General features: G+C 49.6%; 1 protein-coding gene across 3 annotated transcripts in view; it reads right to left on the bottom strand.

The window, feature by feature from the left end:
- The window catches only part of MAPK8IP3 (mitogen-activated protein kinase 8 interacting protein 3), a 192,471-nt gene that overhangs the window by 30,487 nt on the left and 134,938 nt on the right, over window positions 1–27,046 (bottom strand). For all 3 annotated transcript variants that reach the window (XM_065411505.1, XM_065411507.1, XM_065411506.1), the window contains 3 exons: window positions 14,236–14,366; window positions 3,575–3,631; window positions 2,877–3,047 (listed from right to left, as the gene is read on the bottom strand). In XM_065411505.1, coding sequence (XP_065267577.1) covers window positions 2,877–3,047; window positions 3,575–3,631; window positions 14,236–14,366 — 359 coding nt within the window. The remainder of the gene's footprint in view (window positions 1–2,876; window positions 3,048–3,574; window positions 3,632–14,235; window positions 14,367–27,046) is intronic.

Here is a 27,046-nt window from a genome sequence, read left to right as displayed (position 1 = left end):
AATACTTCCGTAACAACTACTTTGCAGCAGCTGCTCTGAAAAAAGTGGAAGGAACCAAGCTAACTCTCCCACAAGACGTGCAATGGAACTCAGTAGTGGACTGTTTTGAGCACTATATCAAGAACTAGCCTAATCTGATGAGAGTTTGTGAACAAAATCGTGAAAAAATAGATGGCACCGTTGCAGCCAAAGTTCTCAACATTGGGCTTAAGAGAAAGTTGAACACATGCGGCGTACCCTGAAGCCTATTTCTGTAGCCTTGAACAAAATGCACGGAAATAGCTGTTTTATTGCTCATGCTGTTGAAATTTGGAAGGAACTCAGTGAGATCTTAAAAAGAGAAATATGCAATAACAGGGTTAAATTACAAGCATTAAAAAAAACGAATGGGACAAACACCATCTCCAGCTCATTTTCTTGCAAATATTCTCAATACTCGGTACCAGGGTCAAACCTTAACTGCTGAAGAAGAGGAGTAGGCTATGACATGGACATCCAGCAATCATCCCTCCATAATGCCAACTATAATAAACTTCAGAGCTAAGGGTGAACCATTCAAGAAATATATGTTTGCTGATGATGTTTTAAAGAAAGTCACACCAGTGAACTGGTGGAAGTCACTTAAGCACTTGGATTCAGAGACTGTTGGAAGTGATAATCTCACTTTTAACAGCAGTAGCTTCTTCTGCCAATGTAGAAAGAACATTTTCTTCCTTTGGACTAATTCATTCCAAATTGAGAAATCGTTTGGGACCTGAAAAAGCAGGAAAGCTTGTTTTTTTTTCCAGATTATGAACAAACAGGAAAATGAAGGTGAAGACGACTGAGTTAGCTGCAGAAGCCAACATTTTAAGTTTCTCATGTTGACCTGGCTGACATAGTCTATTTAATTTTTTTTTTAATATTTCATTTAACTATTTTAGTTAAAAACAATTTTAACAAAAACAAACCTGATTTTAAAAAACTTGAATGTTTAAGTTCAAAAATTCATATGCTTGTTTTGTTAAAATATTATATGTTTGCTGTTGAAGAAAAAAAATCCAGAATACATAACGTTGTTGTTTTAGTTAAATAAAACAATTTAAATGTCTGTCTGGTGATGTTCTCCTCCTAATACAGCATGGCAAGAAAATCCTCCAAATATTAATGATTAATCTGTTGAATTGGAGATAGTTCACCTCCCAATAATTTCATAAATATCTGCTTCAATTACCTTTGGTAAATGAAATAACCAAACAATCATTCGTTTTCTGATATAGCTGTAAAACTAATCTGAAAAGTTTTCAAAATAAATCACTTAAAAATGTATAGTGTGTACCTTCTAAAAATGAAACCTACATCTATCTCTGAGTTGTGAAGAATATGTGTTAAGGTTATAACAACCAACAAGAATGCACTTTTATGTAGAAATCCATGATTAAATCAAGTCTTCCTGACTAGTGATTTAAATCAAATCCACCCTGGCGGTCACCCTCTCATATGGGTCTCCCCTGAGACAGCACATCACGCTGTTTACTAAAGCCCAAATTGTGATTTTAATCACACAGATGTAAATCTGAGAAATTCCATTGACTCCAGTGGAGTTACTCCTGATTTACACTGGCACAACAGGGCAAAATTTGGCCTTTGGCTATATTTTACTAATAACAAAGGCTATTTGAACATCAGTTCCAACTCCCAGTGGGTTGTTTTTATCATTCCAACGTACAAACAAGAGCAGCAAAAGAACACTCTGGACAGCATGAAACTAACAGGTATCTATAACCTAGAGAAGGGGTTCTCAAACTTCATTGCATCGCTACCCCCTTCTGACAACAAAGTCACTATATGACCGGGGGTGTGTGGGGGGGGCACAGCCCAAGCCCCGCCATCCTGGATGGCGGGAGAGGGGGCCATAGCCTGAGCCCCGCCATCCCGGATGGGAGTGAAGCTCGGGCTTCAGCTTCAGCCCCAGGTTCCAACAAGTCTAATGCTGGCCCTGGCGATCCCATTAAAATGGGGTCGTGACCCACTTTGGGGTCCACAGTATGAGAACCGCTGACATAGAGCTTCACAGTCTAGAAAGAACCTACCATTCCTGATCCAGTGAACTTCCAACAAATCCCTTGTAAAGCTGCACAGGGAACAGCACTCTACTGTCACATAATCCAAACTCCTTCCACAAAACACAACTCAAAAACCAAAAGCTGATAATCACAGACCACATGCAATATAAACAAAGAATTAAAAGTCCATTGTAGCAGAGGGCGCAATTCTGCAGCAGCAACAGTTGAGTGGCCCTCTTCCAGCACTGTAAGTGTTAAAATCAAATACTGTAGCCTGGGCAGTGCTGCTGAGAAAGCACCCAGGAGTCTCCAGTTGAGCCCTGGAGGGGACAGAGGAAAGAGGCTGCTGGTGGAGTCCTCAGTATCTCTACCAAAACCCTTCCTCATCCTCCCACATAGCCAGTGCAGACAACAGTGTTCAGGACTTGATCCAGACCTTGTGGGCAACTGAATCACAACAGGGCCACTTTGCTCCTGGCTCATCTAGGTGAAATCTCATCATGGCCTACGGAGCACAAGATAAAACCAGAGATCTCACATTTAGGAAGATAGAGAGTGTACAGCTAATCTGCTGAGCCTGCCCCTGGGAGAAGTGAGAGGTGAAAGGTCAGGTGGATATACACAAGAGCCTGGCGAAATTCCACAGCTAAGTATAGAGTTAAACACCATCTTTAACAAGTAACACAGGCAGAGGATCCACCTTCTTCATGAAACTGATTAATGTCACATATAAGCCACAGTCCTCTAAAAAAAAGCCCATTTTAAAACAATTTGGTTGCCACTTGGCTGATCCGCAGAGGGATCTGGCTTTGAACATAGCAGGTGACTCACTCTTCAGGGAAGAATTCGAGGGTGCGGCTGCCAGAAGAGATCTGGCACATGGTATGACTGCGGCGTTGGCTGAACCCAGCTGCTGTTGGAGACTTATAGTGGATGTTCACTGATGGGTAGTTCCTCTTCGCAGGCGGGGGACTGGAGGAAGAGCTGAACAGGCGACTAAAGCTGGGAATGGAGAGAAGCCAACAAATAAGGAAAGAGAAGAGCAGAAGGACAATCTGCAACACAGATTCAAAATACGGAAGAAACAAGCACAAGAACAGGAGTCCTGAAAATCCTTCCATGGAATTGCCCAGGTCTGAGTGCAGTGATCCTTAGCACTAGAGATGGGCTTATGTCTGTGTTTGGTTTCACCAGTGGAGGCTACCCTGTTCTGAATTAGTTATATTACGATTACTGTCCCTTGCTGTAAACTGATTCTGAGTACATGTGAGAGAGTCCATTCCACCTCTCCAGTCTCAGATGTAAGTAATCTCCACAGGATCTGTAAAACAAAAGCTATGTGTAGTTTAGATCTGATTTCCATTTTGCCTGGACCAATGATGTTTTTGGGATAGAGTGGTAAGATAACAGCTTACATTTTTGGCTCATCTCTACTTAGATTCTGCTTCTCGTGCTTACAGGCTGGTGCCTAAAATAGTAACAGCAACACTATCCTCTTTTTAGTCTGCACAGACCATCCAGTAACTTACAATTGCCAAATGGTGGACTTCTTCTTCTCCTGGACAGATGGGTGCTCCCGGGAAGCTCTGAGGACAAATGTTTCAGACAACCATTAATTTCAGCATCAGACCAAGGAGATGTTTCCCTTTTTACCCAGCTTCAGGGCAGCTGGTTGGCTCCAGCTGCAAAGAGGGGAGGGGGCAGACTTGGGGTATGTCTACACTACGAAATTAGGTTGAATTTATAGAAGCCGGTTATATAGAAATCGGTTTTATACAGTCGATTGTGTGTGTCCCCACATAAAATGCTCTAAGTGCATTAAGTCGGCGGACCGTGTCCACAGTACCGAGGCTAGCGTCGACTTCCGGAGCGTTGCACTGTGGGTAGCTATCCCACAGTTCCCGCAGTCTTCGCCGCACATTGGAATTCTGGGTTGAGATCCCAATGCCTGATGATGCAAAAACAGTGTCGCGGGGTGTTCTGGGTACATGTCGTCAGGCCCCTCCCCCTCCGTCAGAGCAACAGCAGACAATCGATTCGCGCCTTTTTACCTGGGTTACCTGTGCAGACAACATACCACGGCAAGCATGGAGCCCGCTCAGCTCAGCTCACTGTCACCATATGTCATCTGGGTGCCGGCAGACGTGGTACTGCATTGCTACACAGCAGCAGCTAATTGCCTTTTGGCAGTAGACGGTGCAGTATGACTGGTAGCCGTCATCGGCTATCTGGGTGCTGGCAGACGTGGGGCTGCATTGCTACACAGCAGCAGCTCCTTGCCTTTTGGCAGTGGATGGTGTATTACAACTGGTATCCGTCGTCGTCGTACTCCTCAGTGAGTTCGGTCAGAAGCACCTGGGCAGACATGTTTTGTCTCCTGGAGACTCAGTCCTGCCGGCAGTCCTATTGAACCGTCTTGACCATGATGGCTAGCAGTCGTAATACAGCATTTTCTGCCAAGCACCCAGAAGATGCCGATGGCTATCAGTCATGCTGCACCGTCTGCTGCCAGCTTAAGATGTAAAAAATAGATGGACCAGATTTGTTCTGTATTCATTTGCTTCCCCCTCCCTCCGTGAAATCAACGGCCTGCTAAACCCAGGGTTTTGAGTTCAATTTTTGGGGGGGCCATTCTGTGTGACAGTTGTTTGTGTTTCTCCCTGATGCACAGCCACCTTTGTTGATTTTAATTCCCTGTAAGCCATGTCGTCACTCGCCCCTCCCTCCCTCCCTCCGTCAGACAATAGTTTTGCGCCTTTTTTCATCCCAGATGCCATAGCACTGGGATCATGGAGCCCGCTCAGATCACCGCGGCAATTATGAGCACTATGAACACCACGCGCATTGTCCTGGAGTATATGCAGAGCCAGAACATGCCAAAGCAAAACCAGGCGAGGAGGCGATTGCAGCGCGGCGATGAGAGTGATGAGGAAATTGACATGGACATAGACCTCTCACAAAGTACAGGCCCCAGCAATGTGCAAATCATGGTTTTACTGGGGCAGGTTCATGGCGTGGAACGCCGATTCTGGGCCCGGGAAACAAGCACAGACTGGTGGGACCACATCGTGTTGCAGGTGTGGGACGATTCCCAGTGGCTGTGAAACTTTTGCATGCGTAAGGGCACTTTCATGGAACTTTCCCTGCTCTGAAGCACCAGAATACCAGGATGAGAGCAGCCCTCACAGTTGAGAAGCGAGTGGCGATAGCCCTGTGGAAGCTTGCAATGCCAGACAGCTACCGGTCAGTCGGGAATCAATTTGGAGTGGGCAAATCTACTGTGGGGGCTGCTGTGATCCAAGTAGCCAACGCAATCAAAGACCTGCTGATATCAAGGGTAGTGACTCTGGGAAACGTGCAGGTCATAGTGGATGGCTTTGCTGCAATGGGATTCCCAAACTGTGGTGGGGCGATAGACGGAACCCATATCCCTATTTTGTCACCGGAGCACCAAGCCACCGAGTACATAAACAGCAAGGGGTACTTTTCAATGCTGCTGCAAGCCCTGGTGGATCACAAGGGCCATTTCACCAACATCAACGTGGGATGGCCGGGAAAGGTACATGATGCTCGCGTCTTCAGGAACTCTGGTCTGTTTCAAAAGCTGGAGGAAGGGACTTTCTTCCCGGATCAGAAAATAACCGTTGGGGATGTTGAAATGCCTATCGTTATCCTTGGGGACCCAGCCTACCCCTTAATGCCATGGCTCATGAAGCTGTACACAGGCAGCCTGGACAGTAGTCAGGACCTGTTCAACTATAGGCTGAGCAAGTGCCGAATGGTGGTGGAATGTGCATTTGGACGTTTAAAAGCACGCTGGTGCAGTTTACTGACTCGGATAGACCTCAGCGAAGCCAATATTCCAATTGTTATTGCTGCTTGCTGTGCGCTCCACAATATCTGAGGCCTGGTCTACACTAGGAGTTTATGTCGAATTTAGCGCCGTTACATCGAATTAACCCTGCACCCGTCCACACCACGAAGCTATTTAGTTCGACATAGAGCTCTCTTAAATTAGACTTATGTACTCCTCGAAAACGAGAGGAGTAGCGCTAAATTCGAAATGGCAATATCGAATTAGGCTAGGTGTGGATGGAAATCGACGGTAATAGCTCCGGGAGCTATCCCACAGTGCACCACTCTGTTGACGCTCTGGACAGCAGTTCGAGCTCGGATGCTCTGACCAGCCACACAGGAAAAGCCCCGGGAAAATTTGAATTCCTTTTCCTGTCTGGGCAGTTTGAATCTCATTTTCTGTTTGGACAGCGTGGCGAGCTCAGCAGCACTGGCAACGATGCAGAGCTCTCCAGCAGAGATGGCCGTGCAATCTAATAGAAAGAGGGCCCCAGCATGGACTGATCGGGAAGTCTTGGATCTCATCGCTGTGTGGGGCGATGAGTCCGTGCTTTCAGAGCTGCGCTCCAAAAGAAGGAATGCAAAGATCTACGAGAAGATCTCTAAAGCCATGGCAGAGAGAGGATACAGCCGGGATGCAACGCAGTGCCGCGTGAAAATCAAGGAGCTGAGACAAGGCTACCAAAAAACCAAAGAGGCAAACGGACGCTCCGGATCCCAGCCCCACACATCCCGTTTCTACGAGGCACTGCATTCCATCCTAGGTGCGGCCGCCACCACTACCCCACCACTGACCGTCCACGGCCGGTTCCTCGTTGGAAATGTTAGCGGACGGGGAAGATGAGGAAGGAGATGAGGAGGACGAGGCAGTCGACAGCGCTTGCACCGCTGATTTCCCCGACAGCCAGGAGCTCTTCATCACCCTTACCGAGATCCCCTACCAACCGTCCCCATCCGTTACCCCGGACACCGAATCAGGGGAAGGATCAAGCAGTGAGTGCTTTAAGCATCTAAACATTTATTTTTAACATAACTGGAATATTTATATTGTTAACAATGGGGTTTTCATTCACTCATTTAAACATAGAAACTTTTATTTATAAGACAACAGGAATATTAATAATATCAGCAATTGGGTGTTCATGATTTCTTTGCCTTAGGCAACTATTTAGTCCCAACTATGTAAAAAAAATCAAATAATGTCCGGATTTTCATGATTAGGCAACCACAGGACGCTCCACTCTGTAGTCCCTTCCAGTGCAGTTACACCAAAATACGGTCTATATGTCCGGGAATTGACACAAAGTCCTCCTGGGAGAGCTCAGTATAGCTCTCCTGGAGGTACTGCTCAAGCCTGCGCATCAGGTTCCTTGGCAGGGCGATCTTGTTAGGTCCACCGTGGTAGGACACGTTCCCACGCCATGACTCTATCAAGTAGTCCGGGATCATAGCACGGCAGAGCATGGCGGCATACGGCCCTGGCTTCTGCATGCTCTCCCGAAGTATCCGTCCCCTGTCGCTCTCCGAGATCCTCATCAGCGTGATGTCGCACATGACGCCCTGCTTTGAATTAGGGAGGGGAATGTTAGTATTGGGACTGCTTTACAGCCACGCGGTGGAGGCGGCAGAGGGGCAGCATACAGGGATCTTTCCCTGGGACAGCCGCGAGGTGGTGGGACAGGGGCAGAGCTCATGCTTCCCTGATTGCTGCCAGCAGAGAGTGGCATTGCTTTCAGTGCGAAAGGAGCCCAGTGCTACTATTAAAGTTTTAAGCTGCCACAAGTCTACGGCTTACCATGTTTTCCTGCTACAAAAGTTGAGGTGTCCTGCCACGCTTCTCAGATCGCAACTGCAAGACCCCAGGCACTGAATGCGAGGGCCGAAAATTCAACCTTGTCCTGAGTGAGCATGTGAAAGGTGCAGTGCATGGTGTTGTTCACAGAGAAAGACTATGTTCTTTGTTAGCAACTTCATTTATCTGTCTCAGGAATTCACTCCCTTTTTCCCATTCCCACAGACACATCTGCGACTGTCTCCCAACCCAGCCTGGCATCACACTCCCAGAGGCTAGCGCAGATTAGGAGGAGGAAGAAAAAGACGCGTGAGGACATGTTCTATGAACTTATGGACTGCTCACGAGCGCAGGCAGCCCAGACGACACAGTGGAGGGAGAACTTGTCAGAAATGCACCGAGCAGTCATGGAACGGGAGGAGAGGTGGCGCCAGAAAGACCAGCAGGCTACTCAAACCCTGCTTGGACTAATGAGGGAGCAAACGGACACGCTCCGGCGCCTTGTGGATGTTCTGCAAGACCGGAGGCAGGAGGACAGAGCCCCGCTGCAGTCTATCTCTAACCGCCCTCCCCCACCACAAAGTCCCACACCCCCCTCACCAAAAGTCCAAAGAAGGAGGGGCGGCAAGGGCCGTTAAAACTTTCAGTCAACCCCTGCAGACTGCTGTTGCACTAGAAGGCTCTCGTTCCACAAAGTTTGAAAAGTCCTTTCCTACCCATCTCACACAAGCCCCCGTCCAAGTTTTCTCCCCCCCCTTTTCATGTGCGGTTCATAATAAAATATTTGTTTCTGTTAAGTACTGTTTCCAAGATTTTCTTTTAGAGGAGATTGTGTCTGAAGGGGGGGAAGGGGTTTGGTAATTGGACAGGACAGTCACCTTAAGGAGGCTACAGAGGCGGGGGCAGGTCCAGCATCAGGACACATACACAGTGCAGTCACCAGTTACCCTGGTGAGTCTGGGAGGTGGTTTTCATGTTCTGGGGGGCGGGGGGGTTGATCTGTGACTTTGTGGCGGGGGAGGGCAGTTAGAGAACTTATGCCGCGGTCCTTATCCTGGATCACAGAGCCACGCAGCAGGGGGTCTGTAACCCTCCGCCCCCTGCCAGAAAGTCACTTGGCCGACACATACACGCAGTCCCGCCCAGGACTGCTGGCAGGCTCCGTTGAAACAACCAATCCACCACTGCGGAGCCTGTCATTCCCGGAGTTTAGAAGCATCATTTGCATCAGAACACTAAACCCGCCCCCCGCCACAGTCTGCGTCCCCGGTTTAAAACATTCCCGCGAAAACAGTAAGAAAGAGAACGTTGTTCATTAACAAAACGGAACAGATTTTATTTGTTGGGAAGGTGGTGAAGGGGGTATGTAACTTGGAAGGATAGTCAACAGTAACTGGGTAAAGAAACGGGGGCAGGTTCAGCATCTGTGTCCACAAACTAAACAGTCACTGGAGACCCTGCTCAGTCAGGAACCTAGCTTTCAAAGCCTCCCTGATGCACAGCGCGTCCTGCTGGGATCTTCTAATCGCCCGGCTGTCTGGCTGGGCGTAATCAGCACCCAGGCTACTTGCCTCAACCTCCCACCCCGCCATAAAGGTCTCCCCCTTGCTCTCACACAGATTGTGGAGCACACAGCAAGCAGCTATCACAATGGGGATATTGGTTTCGCTGAGATCACAGCGAGTGAGTAAGCTTCTCCATCTCCCCTTGAGACGGCCAAAGGCACACTCCACCACCATTCTGCACTTGCTCAAACGGTAGTTGAAAAGTTCTTTTTCTGAGTCCAGGGCGCCAGTATAGGGCTTCATGAGCCAGGGCATTAGCGGGTATGCAGGGTCCCCGAGGATCACTGTAGGCATCTCCACATCCCCAAGACTTATTTTGTGCTCCGGGAAGTAAAGACCTTCCTGCAGCCGTCTAAACAGACCTGAGTTCCTGAAAACACGAGCGTCATGAACCTTGCCCGGCCATCCGACGTTGATGTTTGTAAAACGTCCCCTGTGGTCCACCAGTGCTTGCAGCACCATAGAAAAGTAGCCCTTTCTGTTAATGTACTGGCTGGCCTGGTGGTCCGGTCCCAGGATAGGGATGTGAGTCCCATCTATAGCCCCACCGCAGTTTGGGAATCCCATCTCGGCAAAGTCATCTATGATGAGCTCCACGTTTCCCAGGGTCACTACCTTTGATAGCAGTACCTTGACGATTGCCTTGGCTACTTGCATGACAGCAACCCCCACGGTAGACTTGCCCACACCAAAGTGGTTCGCGACTGACCGGTAGCTGTCTGGCGTTGCAAGCTTCCAGAGGGCTATGGCCACTCGCTTCTGGACAGTCAGGGCTGCTCGCATCCGGGTGTCCTTTCGCTTCAGGGCAGGGGACAGCAACTCACACAGTTCGAGGAAAGTCCCCTTCCGCATGCGAAAGTTTCGCAGCCACTGGGATTCATCCCAGACCTGCAGCACTATGCGGTCCCACCAGTCCGTGCTTGTTTCCAGGGCCCAGAATCGCCATTCCACAGTATCCACAAGACCCAGTGACACCGAGATGTCCTGGGCGCAGGGTCTCGTGGTTTCTGAGAGCTCTGAGCTACTCTCCGACTTCATGCCCTCACGGTGGTGCCGTAGCCTCCTCTCCTGATTTCTCTGCAGCTGCCTCTGGTAAAGGTGGATGAGAAGCTGCGAGGCGTTGAGAACTGCCACAACTGCAGCGATGGTCGTAGCGGGATCCATGCTCGCACTGCTGTGGCGTCCGCGCTGTCACTGATCAGAAAAGTGCGCGAACTGATTTCCCGCCGGTGCTTTCAGGGAGGGAGGGAGGGAGGGCGGGAGTGACGGACGGATGACGACAGGCACCCAAAAGCACTCTCGACACATTTTTTTACCCAGAAGGCATTTGGGGCTCGACCCAGAATTCCAATGGGCAGCGGGGACTGCGGGAACTGTGGGATAGCTGCCCACAGTGCACCGCTTCCAATGTCGACGCTTGCCCCGTTAGTGTGGACTCACAAAGTCTCACAAAGTCGAATTACTGTCCTTAGTGTGGACACACACGTTCGACTTTGTAATATCGATTCCACATATTCGATTTAACTAAAATCAAACTACTCTCGTAGTGTAGACATACCCTGAGAGAGTAAGGGGGAGACATTTATGGCGGGGTGGGAGGTTGAGGCAAATCGCCTGGCCGCTGATTATACGCGCAGCCAGACACCAGGGCGGTTAGAAGAGTACAGCAGGGCGTGGTGCGCATCAGAGAAGCTTTGAAAACGAGTTTTGTGACTGGCCAGGCTACGGTGTGAAACTTCTGTTCGTTTCTCCTTGATGAACCCTCCGCCCCCCCACCCCCCCGGTTCACTCTACTTCCCTGTAAACTAACCACCCTCCCCTCCCCCCTTCGAGCACCGCTTGCAGAGGCAATAAAGTCATTGTTACTTCACATTCATGCATTCTTTATTAATTCATCACACAAATAGGGGGATAACTGCCAAGGTAGCCCGGGAGGGGTGAGGGAGGAGGGAAGGAAAAGGACACACTGCAGTTTAAAACTTTAAAACTTATTGAAGGCCAGCCTTCTGATGCTCGGGCAATCATCTGGGGTGGAGTGACTGGGTGGCCGGAGGCCCCCCCACCGCGTTCTTGGGCATCTGGGTGAGGAGGCTATGGAACTTGGGGAGGAGGGCTGTTGGTTACACAGGGGCTGTAGCGGCGGTCTCTGCTCCTGCTGCCTTTCCTGCAGCTCAACCATATGCTGGAGCATATCAGTTCGATGCTCCAGCAGCCGGAGCATCGACTCTTGCCTTCTGTCAGCAAGCTGACGCCACCTATCCTCTTCAGCCCGCCACTTGCTCTCTTCAGCCCACCACCTCTCCTCTCGTTCATATTGTGCTTTTTTGCACTCTGACATTGACTGCCTCCACGCATTCTGCTGTGCTCTGTCAGCGTGGGAGGACATCTGGAGCTCCAAGAACATATCATCCCGAGTCCGCTGTTTTCTTCTTCTAATCTTCACTAGCCTCTGTGAAGGAGAAACATTTGCAGCTGGTGGAAGAGAAGGGAGAGGTGGTTAAAAAAGACACATTTTAGAGAACAATGGGTACACTCTTTCACGTTAAATTTTGCTGTTCACATTACACAGCACATGTGCTTTCGTTACAAGGTCGCATTTTTCCTCATATATTGAGGGCCTGCCGGTTTGGTGTGAGAGATCACTCACGCAGTGCCAGGCAACAGATTTCAGCTTGCAGGCAGCCATGGTAAGCCACAGTCTTTTGGCTTTTTTAACCTTCTTAACATGTGGGAATGGTTTCAAACAGTAGTGCCCTCATTTCCCATACCAAGCACCCGTTGGGTTGGCCATTTAAAATGGGTTTGCAATGTAAAAGGAGGGGCTGTGGTTTCAGGGTTAACATGCAGCACAAACCCAACTACCCCTCCCCACACCCAATTCTCTGGGATGATCACTTCACCCCTCCCCCCACCGCGTGGCTAACAGCAGGGAACATTTCTGTTCAGCCGAGCAGGAACGGGCACCTCTGAATGTCCCCTTAATAAAATCACCCCATTTCAACCAGGTGACCGTGAATGATATCACTCTCCTGAGGATAACAAAGGGAGATAAGGAATGGATGTTGTCTGCATGCCAGCAAACACCGGGACCATACGCTGCCATGCTTTGTTATGCAATGATTCCAGACTACGTGCTACTGGCCTGGCGTGGTAAAGTGTCCTACCATGGCGGACGGGATAAGGCAGCCCTCCCCAGAAACCTTTTGCAAAGGCTTTGGGAGTACATGAAGGAGAGCTTTCTGGAGATGTCCCTGGAGGATTTCCGCTCCATCCCCATACACGTTAACAGACTTTTCCAGTAGCTATACTGGCCGCGATTGCCAGGGCAAATTAATCATTAATCATTAAACACGCTTGCTTTTAAACCATGTGTAATATTTACAAAGGTACACTCACCAGAGGTCCCTTGTGTGCCCTCAGGGTCTGGGAGCATGCCTTGGGTGAGTTTGGGGGTTACTGGTTCCAGGTCCAGGGTGATAAACATATCCTGGCTGTTGGGGAAACCGGTTTCTCCGCTTCCTTGCTGTGAGCTATCTTCATTGTCTTCATCATCATCTTCCTCGTACCCCGAACCCGCTTCTCTGTTGCGTGATTCTCCATTGATGGAGTCAAAGCACACGGTTGGGGTAGTGGTGGCTGCACCCCCTAGCATGGCATGCAGCTCCGCGTAGAAGCGGCATGTTTGCAGCTCTGCCCTGGACCTTCCGTTTGCCTCTCTGGCTTTGTGGTAGGCTTGCCTTAGCTCCTTAATTTTCACGCGGCACTGCTGTGTGTCCCTGTTATGGCCTCTGTCCTTCATGGCCTTCGAAACTTTTTCTAATATTTTGCCATTTCGTTTACTGCTACGGAGTTCAGCTAGCACTGATTCATCTCCCCATATGGCGAGCAGATCCCGTACCTCCCATTCGGTCCATGCTGGAGCTCTTTTGCGATCCTGGGACTCCATCATGGTTACCTGTGCTGATGAGCTCTGCGTGGTCACCTGTGCTCTCCACGCTGGGCAAACAGGAAATGAAATTCAAAAGTTCGCGGGGCTTTTCCTGTCTACCTGGTCAGTGCATCTGAGTTGAGAGTGCTGTCCAGAGCGGTCACAATGAAGCACTGTGGGATAGCTCCCGGAGGCCAATAACGTCGAATTCCGTCCACACTACCCCAAATCCGACCCGCAAAGGCCGATTTTAGCGCTAATCCCCTCGTCGGAGGTGGAGTAAAGAAACCGGTTTAAAGGGTCCTTTAAGTAAAAAAAAGGGCTTCGTCGTGTGGACGTGTCCAGGCTTAATTCGATTTAATGCTGCTAAATTCGACCTAAACTCGTAGTGTAGACCAGGCCTTGGAGTCCTCCATTCAAGAATTTATTCTGGCAACATGATTCAAATGATGACATGAACAAAAGGAGCTGAGGTACAGCCATCTCCAGTAATGAAAGAGACTGGAGTAGATTGTGTCTCTATGTGTGTATGATGTGGAAACAAATGCTGTCAATTTAAAGTGGTATCAGTGGTATCAGCTCAAATCACTACCAGGGCCACAGTCAGCCCTCGGTAATTGGGGGCTCAGACATTGTTTTCATTTTTAGCTGCAGCCACAGAGATTCATTAATCAGGGGCCATCTTTACTCCTCATGTTATACTTTCCCATGTTACTTTCATGTTACATGTTACTTTCCCATGTTATAAGGCACATACAGGGAACTCTGCAAAATTCACCTTAGCCAGCAGGACCAACCCTAAACACAACCACTCAGGGCCTCCATGTAACTTTGACAACTCACACCCTCATTCTCAACCCCAGCCCCAGCTACAGGAACCAGAAGAGCAGGTTTTAAGCATCAGAGACCCCGCTATGTTCTGAGAACTTTCAGCAACTCACAACCTAATTTCTTTATTTGGGCCCCACAAATTGTAAGGTCCAACCTACAGGCCAAACGTGTGACCAGATTGTGCCCCCCCTCCTATTGTACAGGAATTCCCAGCCTCACCTGATCATCTCTGTCCACCTGACAGCTTCCTGTAGCTCCATTAGCCTCTCTTTGTACTGGTTGCGCTCCATCAGGACACGGGCCATCTCTACACGGGTAAAGCGGCGGCGCTGGGCTATGGGAATGTTGTCCTGCAGGGGGGAGGAGCACTGCTTCAGCCAACAAGAAATGGAAGGGGGTTGAGGTTAGTAACGAGGAAGTCAGGAGATGAAAGACACAATTGTCAGTTGTCTGCCTATCTTGTTTAATGTTTCCCCTCCCACCTGAGGCTCTAACTGTAGCCAAATGGCTTCAACAGCAGTTTGGGGACAAAAATCAGGGAGCACCATGTAACAGCATTTGTTCATAAGGTGGGGAAAAGATGGGAGGCATCCTGCTCGTTTTCAATAAGAAGAGAAAATGGTAGGGCAGGGGGAACTGCTGCAACTGATCACCTGGCATGACTGCACTCACCTGCTCCCTCTCTCAGAGTCTGGCTGATTCTCTGGGGAGGATACCAAGGAGGCACTTCCTCCCACTAACCACTGTGCAGCATGAGGAAAAGGACATGGTCAAAATTCCCACGTGCAGTAATTCCCCAGCTAACCAGTGCTAAAGGCTAAAAGTTAGGATGGAGCACAACAAGCATCTTGGGTTAGAACGGGTGCTCAGCTACCAGGACCGGGAAGGAAAAGGCATTTGTAAGGGGAGGATAGAACGTTGCGCATGATTCACTAGACACAGACCTGGGAGAAACATGGGCACATAGTCCTTGCATTCAAAGAGCTCCCTAGCACTAGGCTTTTACAGACTGAAATATACTAAGTGGTTCTAGTGGCTCAACCCTCAAAATATAAAATTCCAATGTTCTTAGTGGTTACCTGTCAAGTTAGAAAAAATGAGTCACTGAAAATGCAAGGCGCATGTAATTACTGACATCTGAAAAACAAGAGAATTTCTGTGGGGCTCAGCAGAATTTCCTGCCATATGGAGATTGTTCAGGTAAGATGTCCAGCAAGTCACAAGCGCCGGACTCAAGCTGGTTAGTTCCTCTCTGCCAACTCCCAGTAAGAAAAGGTTACTGATTGTAACTGGTTCTTCAAGATGTGATGCAGATGTGTATTCCACTGACACCCAGCACACCAAAGCCAGAGCCTCTTGCCTAGCAGTACCCGTAGAGGGGTGGTGCTCGTGGCTGTGGCTCCTGGGGCCCCGGCTATATGAGGCAGCACTGCCCTGACCTCCCTCAATTCCTTCGCACCAAAATCCCATGAGAGGAGACTCCGATGCAGAGGGGATGGAGGGTGGGTCATGGAACACACGTCTGCATCACACCTTGAAGCACCACAATTACAGTAAGTAACCATTTCTTCTTCGAGTAGATGCAGACATGTATTCTGCTTAAGTGACTCATGAGCAGCACCCCAATCCGGAGGCAGGGCTCCGAGTCTACTGAAATAAAGATCACAGGATTGCCCTTCTGAGGCTTGTGCCTGCTCTGGAAGATGCGGTAATAGCACAGTGGTCCATAAATGCATGTATGGATGACCACATGGCGGCCCAGCAAATGTCCAGTATGGAAATGTCACTGAGGAACACTATCAGTGTCGCTTGCACTCTCCTGGATGAGCCCATATCCGCTGAGGAGGTGCAGCTGAAGTTCTCTCACATGCAGCCCTAATACAAGATTTTATCCATCTAGAGATGGTCTTTGCAGAGACTGCTTGCCCCTACTTGCAGTCCGCATATGACACAAACAGACGAGGCAAAACACAAAACCTTTTAGTCCTGTCTAGATAAAAGTCTAGACATTGCCTGACCTCCAGAGTATGAAGGCGCCGTTCTTCCAGGGAAAAGTGCGGCTTAGGGAAAACACCACCTGATTCAGATGAAAGAGAGACCACCTTGGATAAAAACTTTGGCTGTGGTCACAGCGTTACCTTATCCTTGGAGAATGGAGTATCACCATGGCATTGGAAAAAACTGACTTCCCTTGAATCAGGGGACGGAATGCTGATATTGCTGCCAAATGCACTCTCAGTGAACTGAGCGCAGGCCCGATTTCTGAAAATGTAACAGGTACTCCAAGATGTCCTGGATGGAAGCCTCTGCTGGTTGGATCCCATGGGCCAAGAACCCCAACAAGAACCATTTCCATTTTGCTAAGTAGGTCGTCCTATTGGAGGATTTCCTTCTGTTGAGTAGGACTTGGACAGCATCCAAGCACTGTTCTTCCTATTCATTTAGCCATGACATGCAGGGAGCTGATCGCAGGATGGAGGGTGCAGCTGTGGTTCTGAGCAAGCAGGTCGGGATGGAGAGGAAGTGATATAGGAGGTTGAATTGACAGAGCGAGGAGATCTGAGAACCAGCACTGTGTCAGCCATGCTGGAGCAACGAGGATGAGCTTGGCCCACACTGCTTTGAGCTTGAGGATGACCTGAGGAATGACTGGAATAGGTGGAAAGCATACAGAAGAGTCAATCACCAGCTGCAGTGGAAGATGTCGGAGGGAGCCTGGGTGGAGGCCACGTCGAGAGCAGAATAGCCAACACTTCCTGTTTTTCCTCGTCAAAAAATGGTTGATCCTGGGGATACCCCATGTTGCAAAGACAACCCAGAGAACGCTCTCCTTCAGAGATCACTCATGGCTCAGGGAGAAAACCCTGCTGAGATGGTCCATTAAGACGATTATGCTCCCCAGGCAAATGGGTTGCTACTGGAGTGATGTCTCCTAAAATGCAAAATTGCCACAGGTTGATCGCCTCCAGGCAGAGTAACTTGGAATGTGCCCCCCCATGCTTGTTCACATAGTACATTGCAGTGGTATTGCTGGGGAGTATGTGAACCACTGTGTGTCTGATGTGGTCTCAGAAGGTACAACATGCATTGTGGATGGCCCAAAGTTCCAACACATTGATATGGAGTGAGGCTTCCTGTTCCAACCGCAGGCCCAGCACCCTCAATGAGTCCAGATATGTCCCCCAACCCAGAAGGGAAGTGTCAGTAACAGACTTGGTCGGGGACGGCCTCACAAAGGGGACTCCTTGGCACATGTTGTGAGGGTAATTCCACCAGTGCAAGGAATCCAGGACTGGTGGAGGAAGGTGAAGCAACCTGTCCAGAGAATGCAAGGCAGGGCAGTAGACCATCCTGAGCCACATCTGAAGAGGGTGAAGGCACAGCCTGGTGAACTGGACCACTTGCATGCAAGCGGACATATGGCCCAACATGCTCAGACATACGTGGACTATCATGGAAGGCTGAGATTGCACACTGAGGCAGAGCCGTTGAATTGCCTCGGTTGGTCGGCAAGAACGCCCTCATCCTCGTGGAATCTAACAGGGCCCTGATGAACTTGATTTTTTGAGTGGGAGCCAAGGTTGACTTTGCAGTGTTTAAAATGAGTCCCAGATGGTTGAACAAACGCAATGTGGTGTCAATGTGGGCAAAAACCTCCTCTCTCAGTCATCAAGGTATGGGAACTCCCTTCCTCCTGAGATATGCATGACCATCATCATGCATTTGGTAAAGACTCAGGGGCCAGAAGAGAGCCTGAATGGGAGAACCATATAGTGAAAGTGACATTTTCCTATCACAAAACGCAGAAATTTCTTGTGGTTCAGTAGAATTGCCATATGAAAGTAAGTGCCCTGAAGGTCCAGAGCAGTGAACCGGTTGTTCTGAGACAGTGCGGGGAGGACAGCCGATAGAATGACCATGCAGAATCTCATGTACTTGATGAATTTGTTGAGGCCACAGAGGTTGAGAATCTTGCCTTGAATTTCAGTATCAGGAAGTACTGGAAGTAAAAACTGTGCCCCCGGTGTTCCGGCAGAACCTCCTCCACCACTCCCGTCTTCAACAGAGAGCTGACCTGTTTGATGAGGAGGTGAGAGAGGGCCCTGCAGAGGACGGGGAAGGGATGTGGGAAGGGGACATGGAGGTGAACTGGATTGCATAGCCTGATCCGATACTGTCTAGGACCCAGCTGTTGGAGGTAATCAAGTCCCAAGCATTGTAAAAGGGGATGGAAAGGGTGGGGTAGTGACTGGACCAATGCTCTGGACTAAGGAATCAAAAGCCTGTACTGAGGGAGGACATGTGGACTGTCTGAAGCCTGAGCCCAACTGCTTCCTCTTGTGGGCTCTATCCCTCTTTCTAGGGTAGTCCTGCTGTTTCAGAGGGAAAGAAGTGCTGTGGATGATACTGTTGCACCCTATAGTGGCATCTTTGCGCAGACGGCATGTACACTCCCAAGGACCTCAAAGCAGCCATGGAATCCTTGAAGGAGTGCAAAGTGTCATCAGTCTTGTCTGAGAACAAGAAGTGGCAGTCAAAGGGTAAGTCCTCGATGGCTTGCTGGACGTCCAGAGCGGTCCCAGGTTTTGCAGACAGGAAGTCTTCTCTCATAGTTACTGCCAAGGCCATGACCCTGGCCAAGGTGTCTACACCATCAAGGGCAGACTGCAGGGACATTCTGGCCACCAAACAGCCTTCCACAATGAATGCCCGGAACTTCTCACACGAGGCCTCAGGCAACTAGTCCTTGAATTTAGCCATGGCTGACCAATTGACGAAATCAGACTTGCCCAGCAAAACCTGTTGATTGGCGATCCTTATCTGTAGGAACAATGAGGTACAGATCTTCCTGCCCAGAAGATACTCAGCTTGGAGTCTCTGTCCTTGGGGGTAAACTTGAACCTACCCTGCTGGGCCCTGTCGTTTACCCATTACAACCAGGGAATTTGGGGCTGCGTGGGAATAAAACTCCTCAAACCTCTGCATGGGAACCAAGTAGCGCTTTTCCATTCATTTAGCCACCAGCCGTACTGAGGCCGGTATACTCCACAGGGCTCTCCTCAGCTCAAGGAGCACATCATTGATCAGGAGGGCCACTCTCCTGGGGATGGCAGGCTTAAAATGTCCACCAGTTTGTGCGTGTTCTCTTGGAGAAACTCCACCTGGATGCCCAGGGATGTGGCTACACGAAGTAAAAGGTCCTGGTACACCTTAAAGTCCTCCAGAATAGAAGGGGAGGATGAACCTGTCAGCACAGCATCATCCGGCAACGAGGACAAAGGTCTCAGCTGAGCCAAAACCGGCTCTCGCTCCCAGGAAGATGTACCCGGGATGGAGGACTCTGGAAGCTTCGCAGGGAGGAAGACCACTGCTGCCTGGGCCTGTCGCTCATCCAAAGCCACCACCATCGACCTGGCGGGTGACTTTGGCTTTGAACTTGACGAAGAGCAGGATCTCCAAGAACGAGGAGTGTCCCACTGAGTCCAAGGCCACTGATATGGATAGGGCATTGGAGGCCAGTAGGAGCCAGGTGAGGGACCTCCATCCTGGCCACGAGGCACATGCCAATCCTGGAAGCCATACTGGTCCATTGGTGGCCCCTGGAATTCATCGGGTGATGCAGAGTGTGAGGATGATGACTCCGACTCTGAATCAGAGCCCTGGGATCTCAGCAACATGGGCGGAGCGATGCCCAAGGAAGCCAATAGGCAGTCCAATTCATCTGTTGCCCAGAACGAGGAGGGAATCAACACCTCCAATGAAGGCAGTACTGTTGTTATGCAGCATGCCGGTGCCACAGGCAGTGTTGGTCCCAGCACAAACAGCTGTATCGGAGTACTCAAATGCGTCAATGTTGAGGGCAGTGAGAGGTGCCATGAGAACACTTGCGGCATCGAGTGCAGCAGGACCGAAGAGGGTCCCGGTGTCAACGTCCCCCGCACTGATTCCGGTACAAGCTCCATGCCCATTATGGGGAGGAGATCCTCTAGGTATGGTCCTGAGGGGCATGAAGGTTCAGCTGCATGCTCCACTGGAGGGACTGCTGAAGGAGGGAGCCTTGGAAAGTCCTGGACCAACAGTGAGGACGAAATGGAAAGGCAGAGCAGGTCTGCTGCGGCCTGATACGTCGACACAGTGGCTAATCGGTACCGGCATCGCCCTCATTGGTACCAGACTAAACAGATGCCCAGAGGCTGGAACCGGAGTCAATGGTATCAGGTTTCTGCCCTTCCCACTTGGTACCAGGGAAGGATCAGAGATACCCCCACCATCCTGTGAGCCGGCGCCAGTCCACACTTTTCCTGGGGGAGGCAGAGGAGTCACCCCACGACCTGGAGCAATCCCGATTGGTCTTATGAGACCTCTTCCTTAGCACTGATGACAGAGAACAGCTCCTCCATCTCTTGGGAGAGGCAGCAGTGCTCTCTGAGCCCGAGGGTGATGTTCAGTCCAAGGAGGCCTTGGTACTGGATCAGGCTGCATGGCCTGTTCAAGCAGGAGCTGCTTGACGCAAAGGTCCCGTGCCACCTGAGTCCAGTTCTTGAACAATTTACAAATCAAACAACGCTCTTTAAGGTGGGGCTTGCCGAGACAAAGCAGGCACTGTGTGTGAGGTCGCTGTTGGAAATTGTCCCTCCACACAAAGGACAGTGTTTAAACCCCAGTGAGCGCATCACCAGGTGACACTATCTATTAACTACCACTAACTAACTAACTATATACAATAAACTAGGCTAAGATTAAATGCGAGGTTGGGAGTCTACAACCACACAGAGCTCTGACTTCAGCCACGGGCGGTGAGAAGGAACTGAAGGGGATCGGGGCAGCACTGCCTCACATAGCCAGGAGAGGGACCATGAGTACAGTAACTCCTCACTTAATGTTGTAGTTATGCTCCTGAAAAATGTAACTTAAAGTGAAACGATGTTAAACTAATCCAATTTTCCCATAAGATTTAATGTAAATGCAGGGGGTTAGGTTCCAAGGAAATTTTATTGGGGCAGACAAAAGGCATTATATACTGTACAGTACTGTACTGTGGTTGGGCGGTGCCCCGGCTTAGGCAAGGCCACTAGGAAGCACCTTGCACAGCAGCAACGGCAGCTTCCCCCAGAAGAACAGGCACCAACTTTGCTGGGGGATGCTCCAGGCCCCACTCCACTCCAGGCTCCACTCCACTCCAGGCTCACCTCTTCCCACCCCCACTCCACTTCCTCTCTGGAGCACCCCACATCCCCACTCTCCCCCCGCCCTCCCAGAAAGTCCTAAGCGCTGCCAAACAGCTGTTTGATGGCGGGGGAAGTGCTGGGAGGGAAGGGGAGTAGGCAGATAAGAGGAATTTGTGCAATGCTCCGGTCATAACTATAAAAGGAAGGGTAACAGCTCTCTGTGTACAGTACTAAAATCCCTCCTGGTCAGAGACTCCAAAATCCTTTTACCTGTAAAGGGTTAAGAAGCTCGGGTAACCTGGCTGACACCTGACCCAGAGGACCAATAAGGGGACAAGATACTTTCAAATCTTGGGGGGGGGAAAGGTTTTTGTGTGTGTCCTTTGTTTAAGGGGTTGTTCGCTCTTGGGACTGAGAGGGACCAGACATCAATCCAGGTTCTCCCCATCTTTCTAAACAAGTCTCTCTTATTTCAAAATTGTAAGTAAAAGCCAGGCAAGGCGTCTTAGATTTACTTTGTTTTCTCAGCTTGTAAATGTACCTTTTACTAGAGTGCTTATCTTGTTTGCTATACTTTGAACCTAAGACAGAGGGGATTCCTCTGAGCTCTTTAAGTTTGATTACCCTGTAAAGTTATTTTCCATACTGATTTTGCAGAGATGATTTTTACCTTTTTCTTTAATTAAAAGCCTTCTTTTTAAGAACCTGATTGATTTCTCCTTGTTTTAAGATCCAAAGGGGGTTTGGATCTGTATTCACCAGGAGTTGGTGAAAGGAAGGAGGGGGGAAGGGTCAATCTCTCCTTGTTTAAGATCCAAGCAGTTTGGATCTGTATTCACCAGGGAATTGGTGAAAGGTTTCTCAAGGCTTCCCAGGGAGGGAATCCATCGAGAATGGTGGCAGCGGGACCAGAGCTAAGCTGGTAGATAAGCTTAGCAGTTTTCATGCAGGCCCCTACATTTGTACCCTAAAGTTCAAAGTAGGGATACAGCCTTGACATGGTGGCACAGCGGTGGGATCGTTTTAAACCCAAAAGCCAGTAAGAGATTTTTTTTTTTCCTTCTAGCTGCTTGGAGAGCAGAGCTGAAGGTAGATGCATATCTTATCTCTCCTTGCCTGAAGGCAGAGGTGTTAAGTTTTTTTTAACAAGGTCCTTTGTTAAGAGAACGGTTCAATCAGTGAGCAAACTTTGATCTGGTAAAGGTAATTTACAATCTGAATTGTGTTTTTTTTCTTTTTACATCCTCGGGAGTAGCTTGTTAGAAAGTCTCTGTTAACTCAGCAGCACTCAGCAGGAGCCTGAGCTAAGTACATCCCAGTTTCAGTCAACTGCAGAGGGGTGTGACCCAGCACAAGAAAACCAGGAAAATGACTACCAAAGAAGAAAAAGCTAAAGAGGAGGCCCACAAGAGAGCTATGGAGCTGAAAGAAAAGGAGATAGAGCTGAGAGACAAAGAAGAGAAAGCCCAAGAGGAGGCCCATAAAAGAGAGATGGAGCTGAGAGAAAGAGAAGAAAAAGCCAAACAGGAGGCCCATAAAAGAGAGATGGAGCTGAAAGAAAAAGAGATGGAACTGGAAGCCGCAAGGACTAGGCAGGGTGCATCAGACCATCCTAACAACTCCTCTCCAGGTACCACTTCCCATCCCAGGAAATTCCCCACCTACAAGGCAGGCGATGATACTGAGGCCTTCTTAGAAAATTTTGAAAGGGCCTGCCTTGGATACGACATCCCTCCAACCCAGTACATGGTAGAGCTGAGGCCGCAGCTCAGTGGACCCTTAGCAGAAGTGGCGGCTGAAATGCCTAAGGAACACATGAACAGTTATGAACTTTTTAAAAACAAGGCCAGACTCAGAATGGGGCTAACACCCGAGCATGCCCGTCGGCGGTTCCGAGCCCTAAGGTGGAAACCAGATGTGTCATTTACCCGGCATGCCTATCACATTGACAAAAATTGTGATGCCTGGGTATCAGGAGCAAATGTTAAATCTTTGGAAGATCTGCTTTCCCTAGTAAAAATGGAGCAGTTTTTAGAGGGTGTTCCTGAGGAAATAGAAAGGTACATCCTAGATGGGAAGCCCAAAACTGTAACCGAGGCGGGGGAGATTGGAGCCAAATGGGTGGAGGTGACAGAAAAGAAAAAAGCTAGTAGCAGTTGGAGCGAATATCAGAAGGGGCAAGCCGAAACAAAACCTTATCACCGGGGACAACCCAAGACCCCACCCACATCCCAAGGGAAACCCCAGACGCCTTCTCACCCCACCACACCAGTCTCCAGCAACCAACATCGCCCCGGTGATACCTTAGCAGGGCGATGTTTTAAATGTAATGAACTGGGGCACATAAAGGCTCACTGCCCCAAGAACCCCAACCGATTACAGTTCATTACACCCCAATCACACCAAAGAACCCCAGACCCAGATGCCTCTCTCATACCCTCGGAGCGAAGGGAAACCTTGAGAGTGGGCGGAAAGAAGGTTATCGCTTGGAGGGACACTGGGGCACAAGTGTCAACTATCCACCAATCCCTAGTGGACCCCAAACTCATCAACCCTGAGGCTACAGTGACAATTCAACCCTTCGTGTCACAGTCTGTAACCTTGCCTACAGCCCAGTTGCATGTCCAGTACAAGGGCTGGTCAGGAATGTGGACTTTTGCAGTCTATGACAATTATCCCATTCCCATGCTGCTGGGGGAAGACTTGGCCAACCATGTGAAGCTAGCCAAGAGGGTGGGAATAGTCACCCGCAGCCAGGCTAAGCAAGCTTTCACCCCCATCCCTGTTCCTGAGCCGTTCACCAGGGCCCCGTCTGTGTTACCGGAGACCCAAAACCAGGTGGTGGAACCGGATCCCCTGCCAACGACTGCAACAGCCGTAGTGGATCCAATCCCAGAGACCCAGCCAAAGCCAGTCCCAGAACCGGAACTGGCAACGCAACCAGCACCAGAACCATTGCCAGCACTGAGTCCAGCGCTTGCAACCCCGTCTACAACTCCAATGCCAGAGGGCACCAGCGAGCCTAAACTGGCGGAAGCAGCAGATAACCCTACCCAAGAGGCTCAGCCAGAGCCTGAAATACCACATAGTGCACCAGCGGACAGTGGTTCACAGTCAATGGAAAAAGCCCCAGCACCTGCATCGCTTCCAGAGGGACCAAGCCCCAGTCCACAGTCCAAGGAGGAACTGATGTCTCCAGCATCAAGGGAACAGTTCCAGGCCGAGCAGGAAGCAGATGACAGCCTTCAAAAAGCTTGGGCAGCGGCACGGAGCACCCCACCGCCTCTCAGCTCTTCTAACCGATCCCGGTTTGTTGTAGAAAAAGGACTTTTATACAAGGAGACTCTTTCTGGTGGGCACCAGGAAGACTGGCATCCTCAAAGACAGCTGGTAGTTCCCACTAAGTATCGGGTAAAACTCTTGAGCTTAGCCCATGATCATCCCAGTGGCCATTCTGGGGTGAACAGAACCAAAGACCGGTTGGGGAAGTCCTTCCACTGGGAGGGAATGGGCAAGGACGTTGCTAATTATGTCCGGTCTTGTGAGGTGTGCCAACGAGTGGGAAAGCCCCAAGACCAGGTTAAAGCCCCTCTCCAGCCACTACCCATAATTGAGGTCCCATTTCAGCGAGTAGCTGTGGATATTCTGGGTCCTTTCCCAAAGAAGACACCCAGAGGAAAGCAGTACGTACTGACTTTCATGGATTTTGCTACCCGATGGCCGGAAGCTGTACCCTTAAGCAACACCAAGACTAAAAGTGTGTGCCAGGCATTAGCAGACATTTTTGCCAGGGTAGGGTGGCCCTCCGACATACTTACAGATTCGGGAACTAATTTCCTGGCAGGGAACATGAAAAACCTGTGGAAAGCTCATGGGGTGAATCACTTGGTTGCCACCCCTCATCACCATCAAACCAATGGTCTGGTGGAGAGGTTTAATGGAACTTTGGGGGCCATGATACGTAAATTCGTAAATGAACACTCCAATGATTGGGACCTAGTGTTGCAGCAGTTGCTTTTTGCCTACAGGGCTGTACCACATCCCAGTTTAGGGTTTTCACCATTTGAACTTGTGTATGGCCGCGAGGTTAAGGGGCCATTACAGTTGGTGAAGCAGCAATGGGAGGGGTTTACGCCTTCTCCAGGAACTAACATTCTAGACTTTGTAAGCAACCTACAAAACACCCTCCGACACTCTTTAGCCCTTGCTAAAGAAAACCTAAAGGATGCTCAGGAAGAGCAAAAGGCCTGGTATGATAAACATTCCAGAGAACGGTCCTTCAAAGTAGGAGACCAAGTCATGGTCTTAAAGGCGCTCCAGGCCCATAAAATGGAAGCGTCGTGGGAAGGACCATTCACGGTCCAGGAGCGCCTAGGAGCTGTTAACTATCTCATAGCCTCCCCCACCTCCAACATAAAGCCTAAGGTATACCATGTTAATTCTCTTAAGCCCTTTTATTCTAGAGAATTAAACGTTTGCCAGTTTACAGCCCAGGAAACTGATGACGCGGAGTGGCCTGCAGGTGTCTACTATGAAGGAAAAAGGAATGGTGGCGTGGAAGAGGTGAACCTCTCCACGACCCTGGGACGTCTGCAGCGACAGCAGATAAAGGAGCTGTGCACAAGCTTTGCACCGATTTTCTCAGCCACTCCAGGGCGGACCGAACGGGCATACCACTCCATTGACACAGGTAATGCTCACCCAATTAGGACCCCACCCTACCGGGAGTCACCTCATGCCCAAGCGGCTATACAAAGGGAGATCCAGGACATGCTACAGATGGGTATAATCCGCCCCTCTACCAGTGCATGGGCATCTCCAGTGGTTCTAGTTCCCAAACCAGATGGGGAAATACGCTTTTGCGTGGACTACCGTAAGCTAAATGCTGTAACTCGTCCTGACAACTATCCAATGCCACGCACAGATGAGCTATTGGAAAAATTGGGACATGCCCAATTCATCTCTACTTTAGACTTAACCAAAGGGTACTGGCAAGTACCACTAGATGAACCCGCTAAGGAAAGGTCAGCCTTCGTCACCCAGGCAGGGGTGTATGAATTCAATGTACTCCCTTTCGGGTTGCGAAATGCACCCGCCACCTTCCAAAGACTTGTAGATGGTCTCCTAGCAGGATTGGGAGAATCTGCAGTTGCCTACCTCGATGATGTGGCCATTTTTTCTGATTCATGGACAGAACACCTGGAGCACCTGAAAAAAGTCTTCGAGCGCATCCGGCAGGCAGGACTAACTGTTAAGGCTAAAAAGTGTCAAATAGGCCAAAACAGAGTGACGTACCTGGGGCACCAGGTGGGTCAAGGAACTATAAATCCCCTACAGGCCAAAGTGGATGCTATCCAAAAGTGGCCGGTTCCAAAGTCAAAGAAACAGGTCCAATCCTTCTTAGGCTTGGCCGGATATTATAGGCGATTTGTACCACACTACAGCCAAATCGCCGCCCCGCTGACAGACCTAACCAGAAAGAAACAGCCAAATGCAGTTCAGTGGACTGATAAGTGTCAAAAGGCCTTTAACCAGCTTAAGGCAACACTCATGTCTGACCCTGTGCTAAGGGCCCCAGACTTTGACAAACCGTTCCTAGTAACCACAGATGCTTCCGAGCGAGGCGTGGGAGCAGTTTTAATGCAGGAAGGACCAGATCAAGAATTCCATCCTGTCGTGTTTCTCAGCAAGAAACTGTCTGAGAGGGAAAGCCACTGGTCAATCAGCGAAAAGGAATGCTACGCCATTGTGTACGCGCTAGAAAAGCTACGCCCATATGTTTGGGGACGGCGTTTCCAACTACAAACAGACCATGCTGCGCTACAGTGGCTTCATACCGCCAAGGGAAATAACAAAAAACT

The sequence above is a fragment of the Emys orbicularis genome, chromosome 10 (assembly GCF_028017835.1).
Source record: "Emys orbicularis isolate rEmyOrb1 chromosome 10, rEmyOrb1.hap1, whole genome shotgun sequence".
Classification (NCBI taxonomy): domain Eukaryota; kingdom Metazoa; phylum Chordata; order Testudines; family Emydidae; genus Emys; species Emys orbicularis.
This window is presented reverse-complemented; position numbering and strand designations above follow the sequence as displayed.